General features: G+C 51.8%; 2 protein-coding genes and 1 long non-coding RNA gene across 8 annotated transcripts; 2 read left to right on the top strand and 1 right to left on the bottom strand.

The window, feature by feature from the left end:
* Positions 1 to 367: 367 nt before the first annotated feature.
* On the top strand, positions 368 to 3,116 carry LOC120695679. Of its 6 annotated transcripts, none has more exons than XR_005683796.1 (4): positions 368 to 1,219; positions 1,596 to 2,100; positions 2,489 to 2,581; positions 2,679 to 3,116. It is a non-coding gene; the product is annotated as an uncharacterized LOC120695679 (long non-coding RNA). The 6 variants fall into 6 exon arrangements; XR_005683792.1 differs by lacking the exon at positions 2,489 to 2,581 and having other exon boundaries at positions 369 to 883; positions 988 to 1,219; XR_005683794.1 differs by lacking the exon at positions 2,489 to 2,581 and having other exon boundaries at positions 371 to 1,219; positions 1,596 to 1,696; positions 1,872 to 2,100.
* Positions 3,117 to 6,918: 3,802 nt separating this feature from the next.
* LOC120695678 (putrescine hydroxycinnamoyltransferase 1-like) lies at positions 6,919 to 10,870 on the top strand. The gene is made up of 2 exons (XM_039978901.1): positions 6,919 to 7,503; positions 9,576 to 10,870. Exons 1-2 carry the CDS (start codon positions 7,054 to 7,056, stop codon positions 10,434 to 10,436), a joined length of 1,311 nt encoding a protein of 436 aa, XP_039834835.1. The 5' UTR covers positions 6,919 to 7,053; the 3' UTR covers positions 10,437 to 10,870.
* A 1,386-nt stretch (positions 10,871 to 12,256) lies between these two features.
* Positions 12,257 to 14,893, bottom strand: LOC120695677 (protein FAR1-RELATED SEQUENCE 5-like). Its single transcript, XM_039978900.1, has 2 exons — positions 12,669 to 14,893; positions 12,257 to 12,593 (listed from the first exon to the last, which is right to left on the bottom strand). Exons 1-2 carry the CDS (start codon positions 14,832 to 14,834, stop codon positions 12,423 to 12,425), a joined length of 2,337 nt encoding a protein of 778 aa, XP_039834834.1. The 5' UTR covers positions 14,835 to 14,893; the 3' UTR covers positions 12,257 to 12,422.
* Between the last annotated feature and the right edge of the window lie 1,611 nt (positions 14,894 to 16,504).

Below are 16,504 nucleotides of genomic sequence, written 5' to 3'. Positions count from 1 at the left end.
AGTCAGTCTTCCTTGATTAATCATGCATGTATTATAGAATTTTTTATATACACCCGAAGTCTTGCGAGTACAAAATTGTACTCACCCTTGTTGCTAAAATTTTAAAATCCAGAGTTCGAAGAAGAACTGCCCCAGTTCAGTTCCTTGCCGAGGGATGCAGGTTTTCGATGTTGGTTCTTTCTAGGATTAACTTCCAGTCAGTTGACTGTGGGAATGGTGAGGCACACTACTGTAAGATGGAAGTCCTATATTTCTATTTACTTTTGCTGTAGATTATATATGCTCTGATTAAATTTTAATGTTACTAATAATAAGTTTTGAGTGCAGGTGCGTGCTCGCGGACCGATCATGGGAAAAGTACATTAAAACACAAAATCTGGATATTTGCTGGCCCAGAGCCCGCACCCCTCCTGTACGCCGCCGCCGCTCAATCCCTGCCCGCAGTCCCCGCAGCCGCCGCTCCATCCCCGGCTGCCGCGACGTCCGCTGCGTCGCCCCCGGCGTCACCGATCCGCGCTGCCTCCTCTGCCCCCGCCTCCTCCGCCACTACACCACGATCTGCTCTGCCCCAAAATGCTCCGGCCCGATCTGCTCCGCCCAAACCCATCCGGTCGCCTACAACTCCAAGAGTGCCGCGAGGTCGTCCTACCTGCCTCCGCATCCCTAAGCCCTCTCCCACGAGCGGATCCCGACGCCCACGCCGCCCTCGCTGCGGTCCGGGGACCCGCCGCCGCAGGTGCAGGAGGCCGCCGCTAGGGTGCGAGTGCAGGGGGCTGCTGCCGCCGCCGGTCCAGGGGCCGACCCAACGCCGCAGCAGGACCACGCAGCTACAAGATCAAATTGACGCCGACAACAACGACATGAAGGTCAAGGGCGCACGGAGGTGGTGACAACGGGCCACGTGCTCCTTGAGAAGTTCAGGCACACCGTTCACTTCCTGATGATCACCATGTACTTCTACCTCAGTGAACATCTTGCTGCACGCAGGGTGTTCGATGGAATTCCCCACCGGAATGTCTTCTAATGGAACTCTATGATGAAGGCATACGAGCAGGAAAGGATGATGGATGAGGTGGAAGGGATGTTCCGGCCGGTTGATGGTTTCAGAGGGTGGCAGTGGCGCACAACGGGGTGGCAGTGGCAGTTGTGCTCACATTGTGCAGGGATGCCAGCAATATGGTTATAGGGGTGTTCTCTCTTTTCCTCCTCCAATTGACAGGTAAAGTAGAGCTATGTTATTCTTATTGCCATGTGTATGCCTAGCACATATTCTTATTGCCATATGTATGCCTAGCACATATTGATGTACGGATGAACCAACAAACAATTAGTTGCATGTACAACTTTTCTTTTCTTTTGCCTGCTTGATTGCGGCATTAATGCAAAATTGGTATCATACCTATATAATAATCCATGTCAGTTCTTTTAAATCAATAAACTCTGGATGTTGGCCCATGCCTATTTGTTATCGTAAATTAATCGACTATGGATTTGATGATGGAAACTCTTGGAAAGATGCATTGCAAGGTTACAACAATCCAGCTAGCTATCTAAATTTCTCTCTGCTTTTATTTTGTTTTCTTCGAAATCGCTAGCTCAGAAAATCATTCCAAGTGTTACTTCAATCGATATTGAGATTTCAAGAGGATAAAAAAAAACTGAAGTTTTGGCTCCTGGATTGTGTACTTATTGAAAGGTATGATCTCACTGAACCTGGCGCCAAAGGGTTTTCTTACTTTCTTTAGCTCATCCTAGATTTTTTTTGTCAAGATTATGAAGATTGTAATGTCTGATGATAATCATGTTTTTTTCCTCCTATTATCATATGGAAATTTTTTGAAACCCATGGCAACGCACGGACTTGGGTGCAGTGATGCAAACTTTAGTTTCTGCAATATGACCGAATTGGAGATGTATGCCAACTCAGAACATCTTGTCTCTGCTTGTAGGTCAGATTTGGATATTACTTCTGAATTTGGATTTTATCACTTCACTTCTGAATTTCAATTTAAATGGCTGATCTCATGTGGTCGGTGGAGATGGAAATCATTTATACTCCAAACCTATTGGACACTACGCATTGGTGATTGAAGCCTCTAGGTAAATTCTATTGCCTGATTAAATATGCTTTGCTCTCTGCTGCAGTTTGTTGGATAATGGCTTGATTCTGACGTAATCCTGGGAATTGGTGCATGATGGCTTGATTTTAATGTGATGCCTGATTCAATCGCAGCAACCATCAGTGCCTAGCACTATCTGCTTCGTTGTTCTATAAATTCAGATGAAATATGTGGAGTTAAATTCCATTTTAGTGTGCAACTACTTGTGATGATTTTTCTGTTGTGCCAAGAGATTATATTGCATAGATACTTAGGGAGATCAGAATTATAGTTTCAGCCAAGTCCAGAGCATAATCAGCTGTCTGTTTGGTGGATGTGAACCACAGTTCCGTAAAACCATATGCTGACCACTTGGCCAAATAATTTAGGTTGATTCCGTTTCGTGAGTTGAAAGAGGGTGTCAAGCTGCAATATGATGAATAGGGTCTATAGCATGTGATCTCTTCTGAGTTTTGCTGAAGGTGCCACCTTTTCATCTGAAGTGCCTCTAAATTGTAATGTAATCGTATCATGCTTTTCTGTATTTCTCTTCAAGATTTCCTATTTGGTTCTCTTCAGAATGGACGGCTCAATCTGAATTGACTCTAAAGCTCAAGCATCAGAAGCAAGTTTGTACGCCTTCATTCATGGTGAAGATTGCTGCTTGATGTTTGAAAGTTTGCAATCGCCGGAGCTCAGTACCGGTGCAGCACGCTGGAAACAAAACTGGAAGTAGCAATAGCCACATATCATCCATCTTGATCAGACTGGCTCATATTCTATCTTGTACAAAGTCCATTTTGATACAAATCTTTGCTAGAGTTCTTTTATCCTTTGGGATTAGGTGAACCGATTAATCTTCATTATTTTTTTTAACTTCAACTTGGCCCTATTTTAACTCTGGAGAATTTTGATGCGAAGTTGTAGAGCTGTTTAGGTGTGTGGTTGTAAAAGTTTTTAAAATATTGTTATTTTCTGTATTTGATGCCCATTGCAATACAAAATATGTTAATATAATTTTGAAACTCTATGTATTGCGCCGGATATCTTTTGCTGCCCGTTGCAAGGCTTGGGCATGAATCTAGTCCTAAGATGAAAATCCTAATGAGAGCCAGGCGATCCTGTGGGCCATAAGCCCATTTTAGCAGCGGACCCGTATTGGTTAAATGGCCTGGGCTGGGCGCCTGGCTGACGGGCTGAGAAGCAAGCTGCAAAATAAAAAGAGCCCAAAGTTGTCGTTTTCTTCTTCTTTTGTCAAGTGATGAGGAGATATCTAGCCTGTGTTTGGATTTGGATTTAGGTTTAGGTAGAGGGCAAGAGGAGAGAGAGAGAGACAGCGCCGCCGACGAGCTCGAGCCTCGAGCAGCACAAGAATCGATCGATGGAGGGGGCATCAGTATGTGAACAAGTACTATCTATCGTTCGGCGGAATCTGACTGACTTAAATTTGCCCAATGCAAGTAGTTCCTGCGATCGATCCTGCTGCTCCGAGTAGGAGGTCGTCCATGGCGTCAACCCGTGGCCGCGGCGGCCGCACTCCTGACTCCTGAGTCCTGCGGACTCCACTAGCAACGCCCGGGGTGCCGCCGGGTGTGGGACGCGTCCGCGAGGTCTCCACGCCTCCAGGAGGACCAGGCTCCGTTGCTCGCGTTCTTCCTCGCCGCCACAAGTCCGTTGCTCGCGTCGCGACGACGTGCGTGCGCGGGAGCCAGGTTTCCACCGCCCGCGGTGACGCACGGCGCGTGCGGTAGTCCGCTGGCCGCTGCTGATAGTTTCAAGTAGGTTCGCCTTTTAATTTTTCCTTTCGGATCGTACGACGGCAGTCAATAACGTTGATGTCAGGCCCGAGCGAGACTGGCTCTCACTCGCCCGCCCGTGTGTGTGTGTGTTCCTCGCCGGTCGGTCTTGCTCGTCAGCCAGGCAGCACGCGCTGCGCCCGTTCCAGACTTGCAGGCCTGCAGCCACAACACGGCGCTGGACTCGGAGTCTCGGACACCTGCTGGCCGGCAACGCACGTTTTTCTGACAGATGACCAGTGCAAGTAGAGCCGAGCCATCGCAGGCGTTCCTCACTCCCGCCGCTGGCGTGGGCGGCGTCCCGTAACCCACCCCACCGCCGCCGGCGTGGGCGGCGTCCCGTAACCCACCCCACCGCCGCCGGCGTGGGCGGCGTCCCGTAACCCACCCCACCGCCGCCGGCGTGGGCGGCGTCCCGTAACCCACCCCACCGCCGCCGGCGTGGGCGGCGTCCCGTAACCCACCCCACCGCCGCCGGCGTGGGCGGCGTCCCGTAACCCACCCCACCGCCGCCGGCGTGGGCGGCGTCCCGTAACCCACCCCACCGCCGCCGGTCTTCCCTTCCCCCTCCCTCCCTCCCGAAGTTTGACCGCCGGAGCTCTGCAGGAAGCACGGTACGTGTGCGACGTCGCGAGCTCTACTCGTGCGAGGTGGAAGTCGCCGTTCGGAAAAAGGACTCGCGGAAGCAAAAGTCTGGCTTATTACATGACCAATAATGCTCTATTTTTTTCTTCTTTTTACCATTTTTCTGACTGGTGCTGGCTCTCATTATTCATATTTAACAAGAAAGAAACAAACGAGGAATCAAGTTCACAGACAAAGGTTCCGACTCTTGCACGAGGTAAGAGAACCACTACTCAAACACAGCTCTCGAAGTTCACGGGCGGGCGTCCAATTGGCACGGCACGATCCAGCTGACTAGTGGTGGCTGCAAGAATCAAGTCGTGGCACCCGTAACGTAATCAATCTACGTACAGTGGCGATGAAAAGCCCCAGAGGAGTTTCAATAATGTCAACTGGACGGAACAATCAGTGACGTGCGTGCGGATCGTCGTTTATTCGCACTAGTAGGAGTATCATATACTCCGTAGTGAGAAGGCGGCCCCCCGTCGAGTCCCCAGCCAGACTTTTGCTTGTCCGATGCCCATCAGCGACGACCGCGTCAGACTCGTGGCTGCCGTCCAAGTTGCTCAAAGAGGTTCTACACATCTCCCTACTAAAATGCAGAGACAGAGAACATTTCGTACTTTTGGTCCTTGTGTTTAGTATTGCGACCTGCAGTGGGCCGCAACAGTTCTGCGGTAAACAAGAATATACGTTCTCCAAGTTCTGCAGTAGCAGGCTTGCAAGCAAAGAGTCATGCTGCTAGAACTGGAGAGAGGCCTTTTCTAGACTCGTGGCCACTACATCATCAACCGCACTGTCTGCAGTGGCTCCGCGGCCATTGCCTACGGCTGCCACCGCAGCAATCCTGCCTGAATTCTTCGTCTGCGACTCCGATCTTAACAAACGCACGCGGCATGCCAGTCTTGCTTGTTCTGGGAATCTGGGGTCGATCACGGATCACCTGTCCGGACTCCACCTGACGCACAGCGAAACGGCGGCATCACTGAAACCGCGCGCCGTCTCTGCCTTCATGTCGAGTGACGGAACGGGTACTCGTTGCCTTTGCCTCCGCTTGACACGAGCGCACCGTCGCGTGCGCCCCCCTCCTCTCTGAAACACTACCTATCGCTTCAGACCGAGCTGCATCGGCGGCTCCCGGGCATGGCGTCCTCCCTCCTTCGCTCGGACCGGAGGACCATGAATCGATCCGGTCCTTTTTTTTCTTCATTTTTTTAAAGAAAAGAAACGATCTTATCTGAAACTTGGCAGAGGACGAGCCGATCAGCCCGGCGCATCCTGCACGTCCTTGTCTTTCCCCTCGGATTGTCGAGGCACTCTTTTTCCAGGAGCATTTAGCGAGGGGTCCACGTCACCAAGCTAGCTTTCACGTGCTCCGGAGAGGGGGAAAAAATACTGCCCGCGGTTACACCAGGGTTCACCAAATCAGTGGAACCGGTCCGGTTTGACCGGTTACCGATCAAACTGGTCCGGCCCGGTACTGGTTTGAGCCGGTACCAAACCGGCCCAAATACAAAATTCAAATTTGAATTCAAAAAAATGAAAAATTCCCAAAAAATTCTTAAAAATACTTCAAGGTGCGACGAATCTAATGGTGTCAAATTTTCTCAAAAATTCATTCATTTAGTATAGTTTGCGGGGATTTGAAGTTAAACAAAAAAACGTGCATATAAAAGCATACAAATATAATTTAAAAGTAGTACGAAAGAGGGTTGGAGGGTTCATTTAGGCTAAAATATGTTATACAAACATTTATTTAGTATACTTTGTGGGCATTTGAATTTAAACCAAAAAAGAAAAAAAATTAAATTTGGCTGGTTACCAGTCAAACCGATCGGTAAACCGGCCAAACCGGCCGGTAAACCGGTCCAACCGACTGGTATACCGGTCCAAACCGGTTGAACGACGAAATTTAAATTTAAATTCAAATTTGAATTCTACCGGTTCCGACCGGTAACCGGCCAAACCGGACCAGTATACCGGTACCGGAGCCCGACTGTTTGGGCGGACCGGTCGGAAATTAAAACCCTGACTATCACCACTAAGCGGTCGTCGGCCAGCACAAAAATTAACCCGATCACCATGCGCCGCGACGCATCATCCATCCTGCTGGAAGCTGCACCGAAGAAAAGCGCACTAATCCAGCGTCAGGCTGCACGCAAGCGCCGCAAATGCTACCGCGCTCCCGACAAACGCGCACGGATTTTTCCACGGACCCACGCAGTTGTTTTACTTTTAACCCTTGACTTTTACACCAAGCTCAAGCGAGTCAAGCGACAAGCTTCCACGGACTGACGGCGATCAGCCGCAGCCGCTGGATTATCGGATGGATCAACACCGCACGGTATTGATCGCATCCCTAAACACTCTCTCTTCTCCGCTATTTATAAACCCTCCCCGCTCTCTCCGTCCCTCGCCGCTCAGACAGCAGTCAGTCGCACACAGGAGAGAGACAGGCTCACCTCAGAGACCCATCCGCCGCGTCCGAACCGAAACGAAAGCAGCAGCAGCCAGCAGCCGGCAGCCGAGCGAGGATGAAGGTGGAGGTGGTGGAGACGACGCTGGTGCCGCCGAGCGAGGCGACGCCGCGGCACGCGCTGTGGCTGTCCAACCTCGACCTGGCGGTGCCCAAGACCCACACGCCGCTCGTCTACTACTACCCCAGGCCCAAGCCCGCCGGCGACGGCAACGGCGACGGCGAGGGCGTGGGCGGCGGGGCCCCTTTCTTCGACCCGGCGCGGCTGCGGGACGCGCTGGCCCGGGCGCTGGTGCCCTTCTACCCGCTGGCGGGGCGGCTGGCGTCGGGCCCCGGCGGGCGGGTCGAGATCGACTGCACGGGCGAGGGCGCGCTCTTCGCCGTCGCGCGCGCCGACTTCGCCGGCGACGAGGTGTTCCGGGACTTCGAGCCGTCCCCCGAGGCGCGCCGCCTCCTCGTGCCCTTCGCCGAGTCCGGCGAGCCACCCTGCGTGCTCGCCATGGTCCAGGTGCGCCGCCCCTGCTCTGCTTCGCTTGGCTTTGGCTTGGCTTGCTGGGATCGGTTGCTGCCGCGTGGGCCCCATCCGTAGGGGCCCGGCGTGGCAGCGGCGGCATCAGACGCCGCCACGCACCACGCTCTTGGGCCCAGGTCAAAGAAGTAAAACAAAAAAGAAACCAAATCCACAGTGCTCTCTCTGACGCCTGGCAACTGATTGAAAGTGAGCGTGGCGGACATGCCACGGCGCTGCACCTGCACCGCACTCGCTCGCGCCGGTCACGGCAAGATGGTGGCGCAACCGAAATCCGCAGGGGGCGTAGGTTTGGTTTCGCCGGGAACGGAACCGCATCGATGGCGCCGCCCGGTGCGTCGGCGGGCGCGGCCGAAGCCGACGACGCGCGAGCGCGTCCCGCTAGGCGGCCGGGCGGCGCCGGCCGGTGCGCGCTGTCGCGACACGACCTGCAGCTGCTATAAAAGAAAAAGAAATAAAGAAAGAAAGAAAGAAATCTAGCGTCCACGTTTCAGGGGGCCCGCCGCGGCGGCGGATGCTTCCGGGCTCCGGCGACAGCTCCATCGCCTGGGTCTGGCGAGGCGACGAGCTGTCATAGTACTGCTCCAGTTCCGGCTGCCTGGCGGACGGACCGAGGGCCGGCAGTAGCTTGCACGCAGGTTTCTCTCGCAAAACCCAAAACCGCAGCTGGCTGCAGCCGGCCTGACCTAGTAGGCGCGTTCGTTCAATCCAGGCATCCAGCTTTTTCAGTACTTCGGCTGGGTCCTGTGGCGGGTGTGCGGTCGCGAAAAAAAAAGTGTGGCGGGTGTCCGCCAGAAAAGCAAGTCGTTCTCCTTTGCACAAAGGAAGTCGTTCCAGGGCACTCTTCACTCACTGATCACCGGCCGCGGTAACCACTAACCACCCAAGCGTCACTCACAGTACACGCACGCTGGTACACCAGCCGGTTGGCACGCTGGACGACGGTCCGAGCGCCGCCGGCGGGGCATCCACGCGCTCTCCCGCCCGCGTCGCCGTCCTCCTCGTCCGTCCTGCGCCGTGCGAGATATTTTCGCGGCCAAGATTCCTGGCGGCCACCGAAAGCAGCTCCGTGCAAATGGTAAGCGAAAGCTGCGAGAGAGATGCCTCCCCTATCCCGCCCGGCGATAGGGTAAGATCTGCCATCAAATCAGGTCGCGGCGCGCTGCGATGGCCAGGTTTTGCCCGGAATGCCTCCCTCCTGCTCACTAATCTTGATTCTTTCTTGCCCGAGCCGACACGTGGTGCCCGCCGTTCTTATCGGTTATCGCTTATCCGCCTTGCCCATCCCGAAAAGATCTTGGCACGCCAGAGGCGACGGTTACTGGATCAGAGCCGGGTAGAAAAGGGCGAACTTCTAATCACGGTCGTAACACACACACACAGCCGTAACGCGTGGCCGATTGCGACGGCGACGCTATCGGTGCAGACGAGGTGGCTTGTTACTGCTTGTCACGGCATGATCTTGGCTCTTTTTTTTTTCGGAAGGGAGAGAAGAAAATGTTTGCAAATTGGACCTAGCGGCAGTGCTGTCATGCTGCGACCCAAAGCTTGGATTTGGACGCTCTGGATGGCGGACGTTATCGCCCAACCGTTATGCTTCATTTTCCTAGTGCTCCGTCGCTGTCTAGACTCTGGATTGCCTTGTGCTTTTAGGATAACAGCGTGTGTGATTACAGCGTGCTTTTTGCGTGGAATGGGAACCTTTTTTATTTTAGGTAAAAGTTGAGAGACACTACTTGCTCGGCAGCTGTAACTTGCAACTCAAATAGCCTAATTCGCTGCTCGGAAGAATTAGCCAGCTTCTTTTCCAAAAAAATTAAAAAAAAAAGAATTAGCCAGCTTTACTGCTTGGGACGAACCACTGATGTGAATGGTGAATACTATAGTAGATTGAGCAATTTGAGATCTGTTGATGATTCTGTTTTTGATATGCTGCTGCTTTTGGACTAATCGATTTGAGCTATACTAGATTACTGGTGGTAAGTTAGAACACCAGTCCGTCAGAATGTAATGTAAACCTTGGTGTGGCGACGTGGAAATTCTCTTTGCAGGTCACCTTCCTCAAGTGCGGCGGCGTCACGGTGGGCACGGGCATGCACCACGTGACCATGGATGGCGCCGGCGCGTTCCAGTTCATCCGGGCGTGGACGGCGCTGGCGCGCGGGGAGTCCCCGCCGGCGCCGGCGCCGTTCCACGACCGGACCCTCCTCCGGGCGCGCTCCCCGCCGCGCGTCCCCTTCGAGCACCCGGTCTACTCCCCGTGCTACCTCAACGGCGCGCCGCGGCCCTTCGTGACTCGCACCTACGCCGTCGGGCCCAAGCTCCTGGCGGGCATCCGGTCGCAGTGCGCGGCGGGGGCGTCCACCTACTGCGCCGTGACCGCGCACCTGTGGCGCGCCATGTGCGTCGCCAGGGGCCTCCCCGCCGGCGCCGAGACGCGGCTCCGCGTGCCGGCCAACGTCCGGCAGCGCCTCCGCCCGCCGCTCCCCGCGGCCTACTTCGGGAATGCGATCGTGCGGGACCTGGTGACCGCGACGGTGGGGGACGTGCTGTCGCGCCCGCTGGGGTTCGTGGCGGAGCGGATCAAGCGTGCCGTGTCGCGCGTGGACGACGCCTTCGTGCGCTCCGTGGTGGACTACCTGGAGCTCGAGTCGGACAAGGGCAGCCAGGCGGCGCGCGGGCAGCTCATGCCGGAGTCGGACCTGTGGGTGGTAAGCTGGTTGGGGATGCCCATCTACGACGCCGACTTCGGGTGGGGACGCCCGGGGCTCGTCGCGCCGGCGCAGATGTTCGGCAGCGGCACCGCGTACGTGACGCAGGGCCCCGACAAGGACGACCCCATCAACGTGCTCTTCGCGCTCGAGCCCGAGTACCTGCAGACCTTCGAGAAGGCCTTCTACGCCGAGTACTGATGACCTATGACCGCCGCCGGCGAGCTGCCGGCTTGCGCCGCGACGTGATGCCGTGGTGACTGCCGTCGGGTTCGTGTGTGGGGGGTCGGTGTGCCAAGCTGCTGCTGGTGTCTGTATCATATTAGTAGTTACCAGCATGTGTTGGGGATGCTCTGCATGCTTAGTTGCTTACTGTGACACCGTCGTCTTGGGTGTCGGTATGAAGTGTGATAACTGATAAGGAACAGTGCAGGGTTTCATTGCACGATTCCATAGTGTCATGCGATCTAAGTACATTTAAGTTCGCGAATGAAATAAGGTCATGTAATGCAAAATTTCATTTTACGATTTCATAGACTAGCCACACATTTAACTGTAAGGCCTGTGATTGGATGTAATTGCTTGAAATGAAACTCTATAATCCTCGATGTAAGTTTCAACATGTTTTATAGTCTTGGAAACCGTGTATATATAGTTTCATCTTAATGAAACTTTTTTTCTCTTTTTCTTCATAATTATTTTGCCATGTCATCACAAATGCTGATGTGTCACTGTATTTAATGCGTATGAAACATAAAATTTGCACCGGGATTAGTTTAGGAGCAAGTATAGTAATGCCAATTAGGCAGGCTGAGAGCGTAACACGTCGGAAAAAAATTCGTGCTGGTGATTCTCGCTGGTGGAAAGAGAATCGAAGAGACAGAGAATGAGACGAACGATGGGGAAAGCTATCACTCACTTGAGTGATTTGAGCCATCTCCTCACTCAGATTTTTTCTTCACCAAATCCTCTCTTTCTTCTCCAACTCCGGCGAGGTTCCGACAAAGTTAGGGTTCGGGCTAGGGTTTGGGGTTGCTGGGGGGGGCTGCTCACCGCGGCCTTAGAAGGAGGGCTGACGGCAGCAGGCCGGCCCGGCGGTGGTGGCGGGCACGGGGACGGCAAGGCCGGCGGCGGGCGCGGGGGCGGCAAGGCCGGCGGCGGTGGCGTCGCCGGCCCGGGCGATGGAGGTCGGCGGTTGGGCCAGTGCCGGGGCGGGGCGACGGCAGCGCCAGACGGCGGCGGGAAGAAGATGACTGGAGGTAGAAGATGAAGGAGAATCGTTGGATTTTGATCTAACAGTCCAAAAAATCAAGTGAGGAGAGCTCTTCTTTCACTCAAGTGACATACAGACACTCCCGCACAAATCGCCGGCTCAAAGCGGGCGTATAGCACTGTGTGTTGCGGTTACGTGGGGTCACCACCACTGCTTCTCTTCTCTGATTTCGATTGGCTTCAAATCGCTGTTGGATCTTCAGAGTGTACACCCCACCGCTACCGCTAATTTTTTTAGTGCCCAACTGGATGACGTGGCGCTTCCTAGTACGCCAGGCCACCAAACGTTCTGTCGAGTTCTCTGTATACAGGAGAAAAACAAATGAATGAAAAACGCATAGCTGAAGGAGGTCTGCAGCTTCGAATGGACTCAGCTTCAGTGCCTTAGCTCCACTAAGGCACAACGCGCCTTACCTCCTTCACTCTTCAAAGTCCAGCAGCAGGACGATTTTTATTCAGCCTCTCACAGCACAGACAAGTAGGAGGCAACCATACTAAAAAATATCCAAATATCTTATATGACAAATTTTCTCGAAATTAGATTTCCAAGTAGATTTTTATTCAGCCTCTCACAGCACAGACAAGTAGGAGGCAACCATACTAAAAAATATCCAAATATCTTATATGACAAATTTTCTAGAAATTAGATTTCCAAGTTTCTTAATCAATATAATAATGGCATTCAAATAGTTACAATTGTGCCATTTAGGCCTTGCCTGGCATGGTAATAATCAATCATCAGCCTGTAGTTAGCACAAGTCTGAACATTCAGAATGTCACATGTGCCGGCAGTGCAAAAACGAATTTGTTTGGCATTGTGGCATACTTCTACATTCAAACAAGTGCTACTACTGGGCCACGCAAAAAATACTATAGTTAGCTCTATGCAAAATACTATCCAACCAACTTGCAAATCTAGAAGAGATCTTCATCGTAAATATTGCCTTCATCACAAGCTGCAGATGTTAGGAGCCTGGTAAAAGTACCAATGGCACTGTACTCATGCATGCCGAAATTTGTTTCTTTGTTGCTGCTATCATCCTCCGCTTGTACATGTGGGTGTGCGCCATCTTTTTTCTTTTGTTGCTGCCGAAAAATACAACAAAATTAGTTGAAAGTGAATGACAACATCCATATTGAAATGTCAAGATTGCAGAATACCTTTGCTCCCTTTTTGGATGGCACAGCGGATTTAGTCGCCTTGCGCTTCCCTTTGCGTAACTTGTCAATCCAACTTTTCTTTCTCTTGGAGCCTTTTGGCTGAACCTCTTTTTTCTTAAGTTGCGCAGCGCTAAACAAGTCATCTTTTCCTTGCATATTTGGGTCAGTATTTTCTTGGTCATTACATGGTTTTTCATTCACAGCACCGGTTGATGCATTGAGTTTATCCTCTACTTGTGGACCAAGGTGATCAAGTGCATTGTCTATCATCAAACAAGTTTCTGGACAGCTGGCTGCTTTAGATGCCATGTTGACAAATTTATGAGATAAAAACCTGAGCCTAAGTTGAGCCTCCAACTTTGGATTTTCCACCACATTCCTTCCTTGGCTATCTTGTATACTTCCAGTGCGTGCTTCTCTAGTCCATCTCTTTAAGACATAATGTGTGGGCAATAACTTTATATTCATCAAATCAAGAACTTTTAGCCCATGAGCACATAATATTCCTGTCCTATCAAACATTTGACAACTACAATAAATTGTTTGGTTCAAAGGATCAGCTGTCACTATGCGCTCATCTTCAAAACTTAATTCACCACTTAAGTTACCAACAGCAACAACATATTTGTTATCTCCATTCAACACTCTAGCAAATGCAGCCATGGATCTCTCGTACTCACACTGGAAAGCTTCAAAAATAGCTGGAGTGTAAGCTGTGCTTGCTTGAACTAACATAGGTGTGCACATTTGCCTTCTCGGTATCTTCTTCCTTGCCTCAAATTCAGCCTCTAGTTCTCTAGCCCTCGCATCTTCAACTGTCCTCTCAAAATGCTTCAAAAATCGGACAATATCAAAATCTGATTTCAAATGGTTCTTCAATGAATTGTTGAAACTCTCACTTAGTTGTGTACTTCTGACTCCCAAACTAAAGACATCTCTCATATAGCATTCAGCCCATTTTTCTTTCACCTTGTAGATACTATCTAGCCAGATTTGCTTATGCACTTTAGATCTCAAAATGTCAAATGTTTCTTCAAATTTTGTCTTATCCTCATAACCATACATACAAGCACTAAAATCAGAGAGAATATGAGATTCTTCATCTTCGTCTTCATCTCTGTCTTCACCCTCTTCACCCTCATCATTCCCTTGGCCCTTCACTGAACATAAATGCTTGACAGCATTTTGCATGATGTGAAAGGTGCACAGTCCATGATATGATTCTGTGAACACTTTGGGTATAGCTTTTCCCATTGCTGCATCTTGATCTGTAAAAATAGTTCTAGGTTGCCTCCCATTATGTGCAGCTAGAAAGGTCTCAAAGAGCCATGTAAATGAGTCTTCAGTTTCATCAAAGAGAATTACTGCACCAAAAATAGTGGTTTCTCGAAACTGATTCATCCCAAGAAAGACACCAAATGGCCTGTATTCTTTATTTGTGCCAAAAGTAGTGTCAAACGTGACAACATCACCAAAATGTGCATAGTCTATGATCATTTTTGCATCAGCCCAGAAAATGTTAGTTATTCGCTCCTCACAATCCACTTGCAAAGCATATTGGAATGATGGGTTCTCTGAAATTTTTTCATGAAAATATTTCAGCATACTGCCAGCTTGTCCAAAAGCCAACTCCCTTTGTCGTTTGCTTTGCAAATAATTTTTCCGGTCACGACAAGTGTACGTAAGGTTCAACGGCCCACCAACTTGACGACAAGCCAACTCATGTGCCGCTTTTGGTCTAATCCCAGAATCATCAGCAGTTTCAATGTCAAAAGCTTGCATTTCTGAAATTTTCCTTTGTGATGCCATCAAGTGGCGGGTTTCTGGCAAGTGAAGTATGTGATTGTGTTCAAGTACAACATCAGTAACTTCATAGTTCCCCGCACCACGATCCAATGTGAGAGTCATCCGTGATTTGCAACCAGTTCTTGTTTCAGCTCTAAAACACTTGGTCACATGGTCAGTTTGCCCTTTTCTTCGGTGACCCTCATTGGAACAAACGTATCTGCATGAAGTCACTTTACCATCAAAGCTACTGACATTTGAGTATCGTTTCCTCACATCAAAGCCTGTATAACCCCCGTATGTCACCCAAAACTGCCAAGCCTCATCTGGAGTTTTGAACCTCAAACCAACTTGAGGTGTCCCCTTGTTAAATTCTGCCATATCCCCCTTAACTCAACCAGCAACTAGCTCTGTAACCCAAATATCAATCTATATGAATATTCAGATCACACCAGAACACAATAATTATTGGAATACACGACATATACAAAAGAAAAACAACTACATTACCAATACACACCTGAGGGCTCGAGCGAGTAAGATGCGGCCGGCGGCTACAGCTCAGGCTCCAGCAAGGCGAGGTGCACAGGGCTGGGGCGGACCAGCGCCGGCGCGGGCGCGGCCCTCGTGGAGGGTTGGGGCGGCGAGGGGCTAGGCAGGGCCTTCCCCACCTCCGGCGAGGCACGGCGCAGGGGGCTGGGAGGAGCAGCACCGGCGCGTCCCGAGTGGAGGGTTGGGGCGGCGAGGCACGGGGCTCCTCCCCCACCTCCGGCGAGTCAAGGTGAGGCGCAGGGGGCTCCTCCCCTACCTCCGGCGAGGGACGAGGCCAGGCGCAGGGGGCTGGGCGGAGCTGCGGAACCGGCGGCGCGCGGGAAGCCTCCCGCGGCGGCGCGTAAAGACTGCGGACGCGCGCCAAAACGCATCCCGCGTCCGGCTAGAGAGCCCTCCCGCCTGCTGCTTCTATTGTTTTGCCTGGAGATCACCAGATTCCTTGGATTAAAGTTGGACGGCAGATATGGGAAGGCAAGGCACGTTGTGCCTTAGTGAAACTACGGCACTGAATCTGAGTCCGCTTCGAATAGTCCTCCAGGTCCTCTTTAGCTGACGCAGCAGATCTCCAGGTAATTTGCATGTTCATCCGTGCCCGATTTGAGGCAAACGTTTGTGTGTGTGGTGCATTGCTTTCTGTCCCGTATAATGGGCCTCCACTGCATAGCTGAGATCTTGACCGACGTAAAAGCTATAAAAAAACTCTCTGGGCCAACTTGTGTGTTCCCATACATGTTGGCCCATCTAGCACTAGCAACCTCATCTGCACGGAACAGCAGCTCGTCGCACTCGGCATGTCAGCAGCAGCATCTGAAAATGCCCGAAGCGCTGCTTGAACCTGTCGGTCAGAACTCAGAAACCTCCCCTTCGAAGAATCGTCGCCGCCTGGCATTGCATTGCCGCTGCAACGAGCCAACGATATGCGAGGAGCCAGGCTTCCAAGCGTGACCCAGGGGCGGCGCCTGACGGATTTATTGGCCTCGCGCCGGTAGGCTTGGAGTCGTCGCCGCCGTGGCAGGTAATAATTAATATGACCCGAGACCAAAGATTCATTCCCATCTGGCCATCTCCGTCTCCTCGGTTGAAAACTGGGGTCTGCCGCGGCCCGGTTGGTGGGCGAGGGTGACGCCGATCACGACGGCACGGGAAACGGGTGCCGCGCCGCGCCGCGCGCGAGACTCGATTGCCACCTCGCGAGTTAACGGCGAGGGCATGCGCGCGCCGCGCCGCACCAGCGTCAAATTAAGAGGAGTGGGAGTGGGAGGCGCGGGTACGGTGGGAGTGGAATCTAGCTAGAGTGATCGACGAAGGGGAGGATTGTTGTATTTTCTTATATGTGGCTTTCAACATTTATTTTATTTATATTATAGTTATTATTTACCTCAATGTGGAATTATTTATTGATGCGTGTGATGAGGAATTATTGATGTGGAATTTAACTCGTGGAATTTATACTCGAGGTGCCGAGGATATTTGTGCTGGAACACAGTAGAGGAATTAAT

Source organism: Panicum virgatum, chromosome 2K (genome assembly GCF_016808335.1).
Source record: "Panicum virgatum strain AP13 chromosome 2K, P.virgatum_v5, whole genome shotgun sequence".
Lineage (NCBI taxonomy): Eukaryota > Viridiplantae > Streptophyta > Magnoliopsida > Poales > Poaceae > Panicum > Panicum virgatum.
Note: the sequence above shows the minus strand (reverse complement) of the source record. Positions and strands in the feature narration are given on the sequence as shown.

What these genes read in the sequence shown, in the direction of transcription:
- LOC120695678 (XM_039978901.1), top strand. Translation starts at nt 7,054, where the DNA reads ATGAAGGTGGAGGTGGTGGAGACGACGCTGGTGCCGCCGAGCGAGGCG. An exon ending in GCGTGCTCGCCATGGTCCAG is followed by an intron (nt 7,504 to 9,575) that starts GTGCGCCGCCCC and finishes TTCTCTTTGCAG; the next exon opens with GTCACCTTCCTCAAGTGCGG.
- LOC120695677 (XM_039978900.1), bottom strand. Translation starts at nt 14,834, where the DNA reads ATGGCAGAATTTAACAAGGGGACACCTCAAGTTGGTTTGAGGTTCAAA. An exon ending in CATCCAAAAAGGGAGCAAAG is followed by an intron (nt 12,594 to 12,668) that starts GTATTCTGCAAT and finishes ATTTTTCGGCAG; the next exon opens with CAACAAAAGAAAAAAGATGG.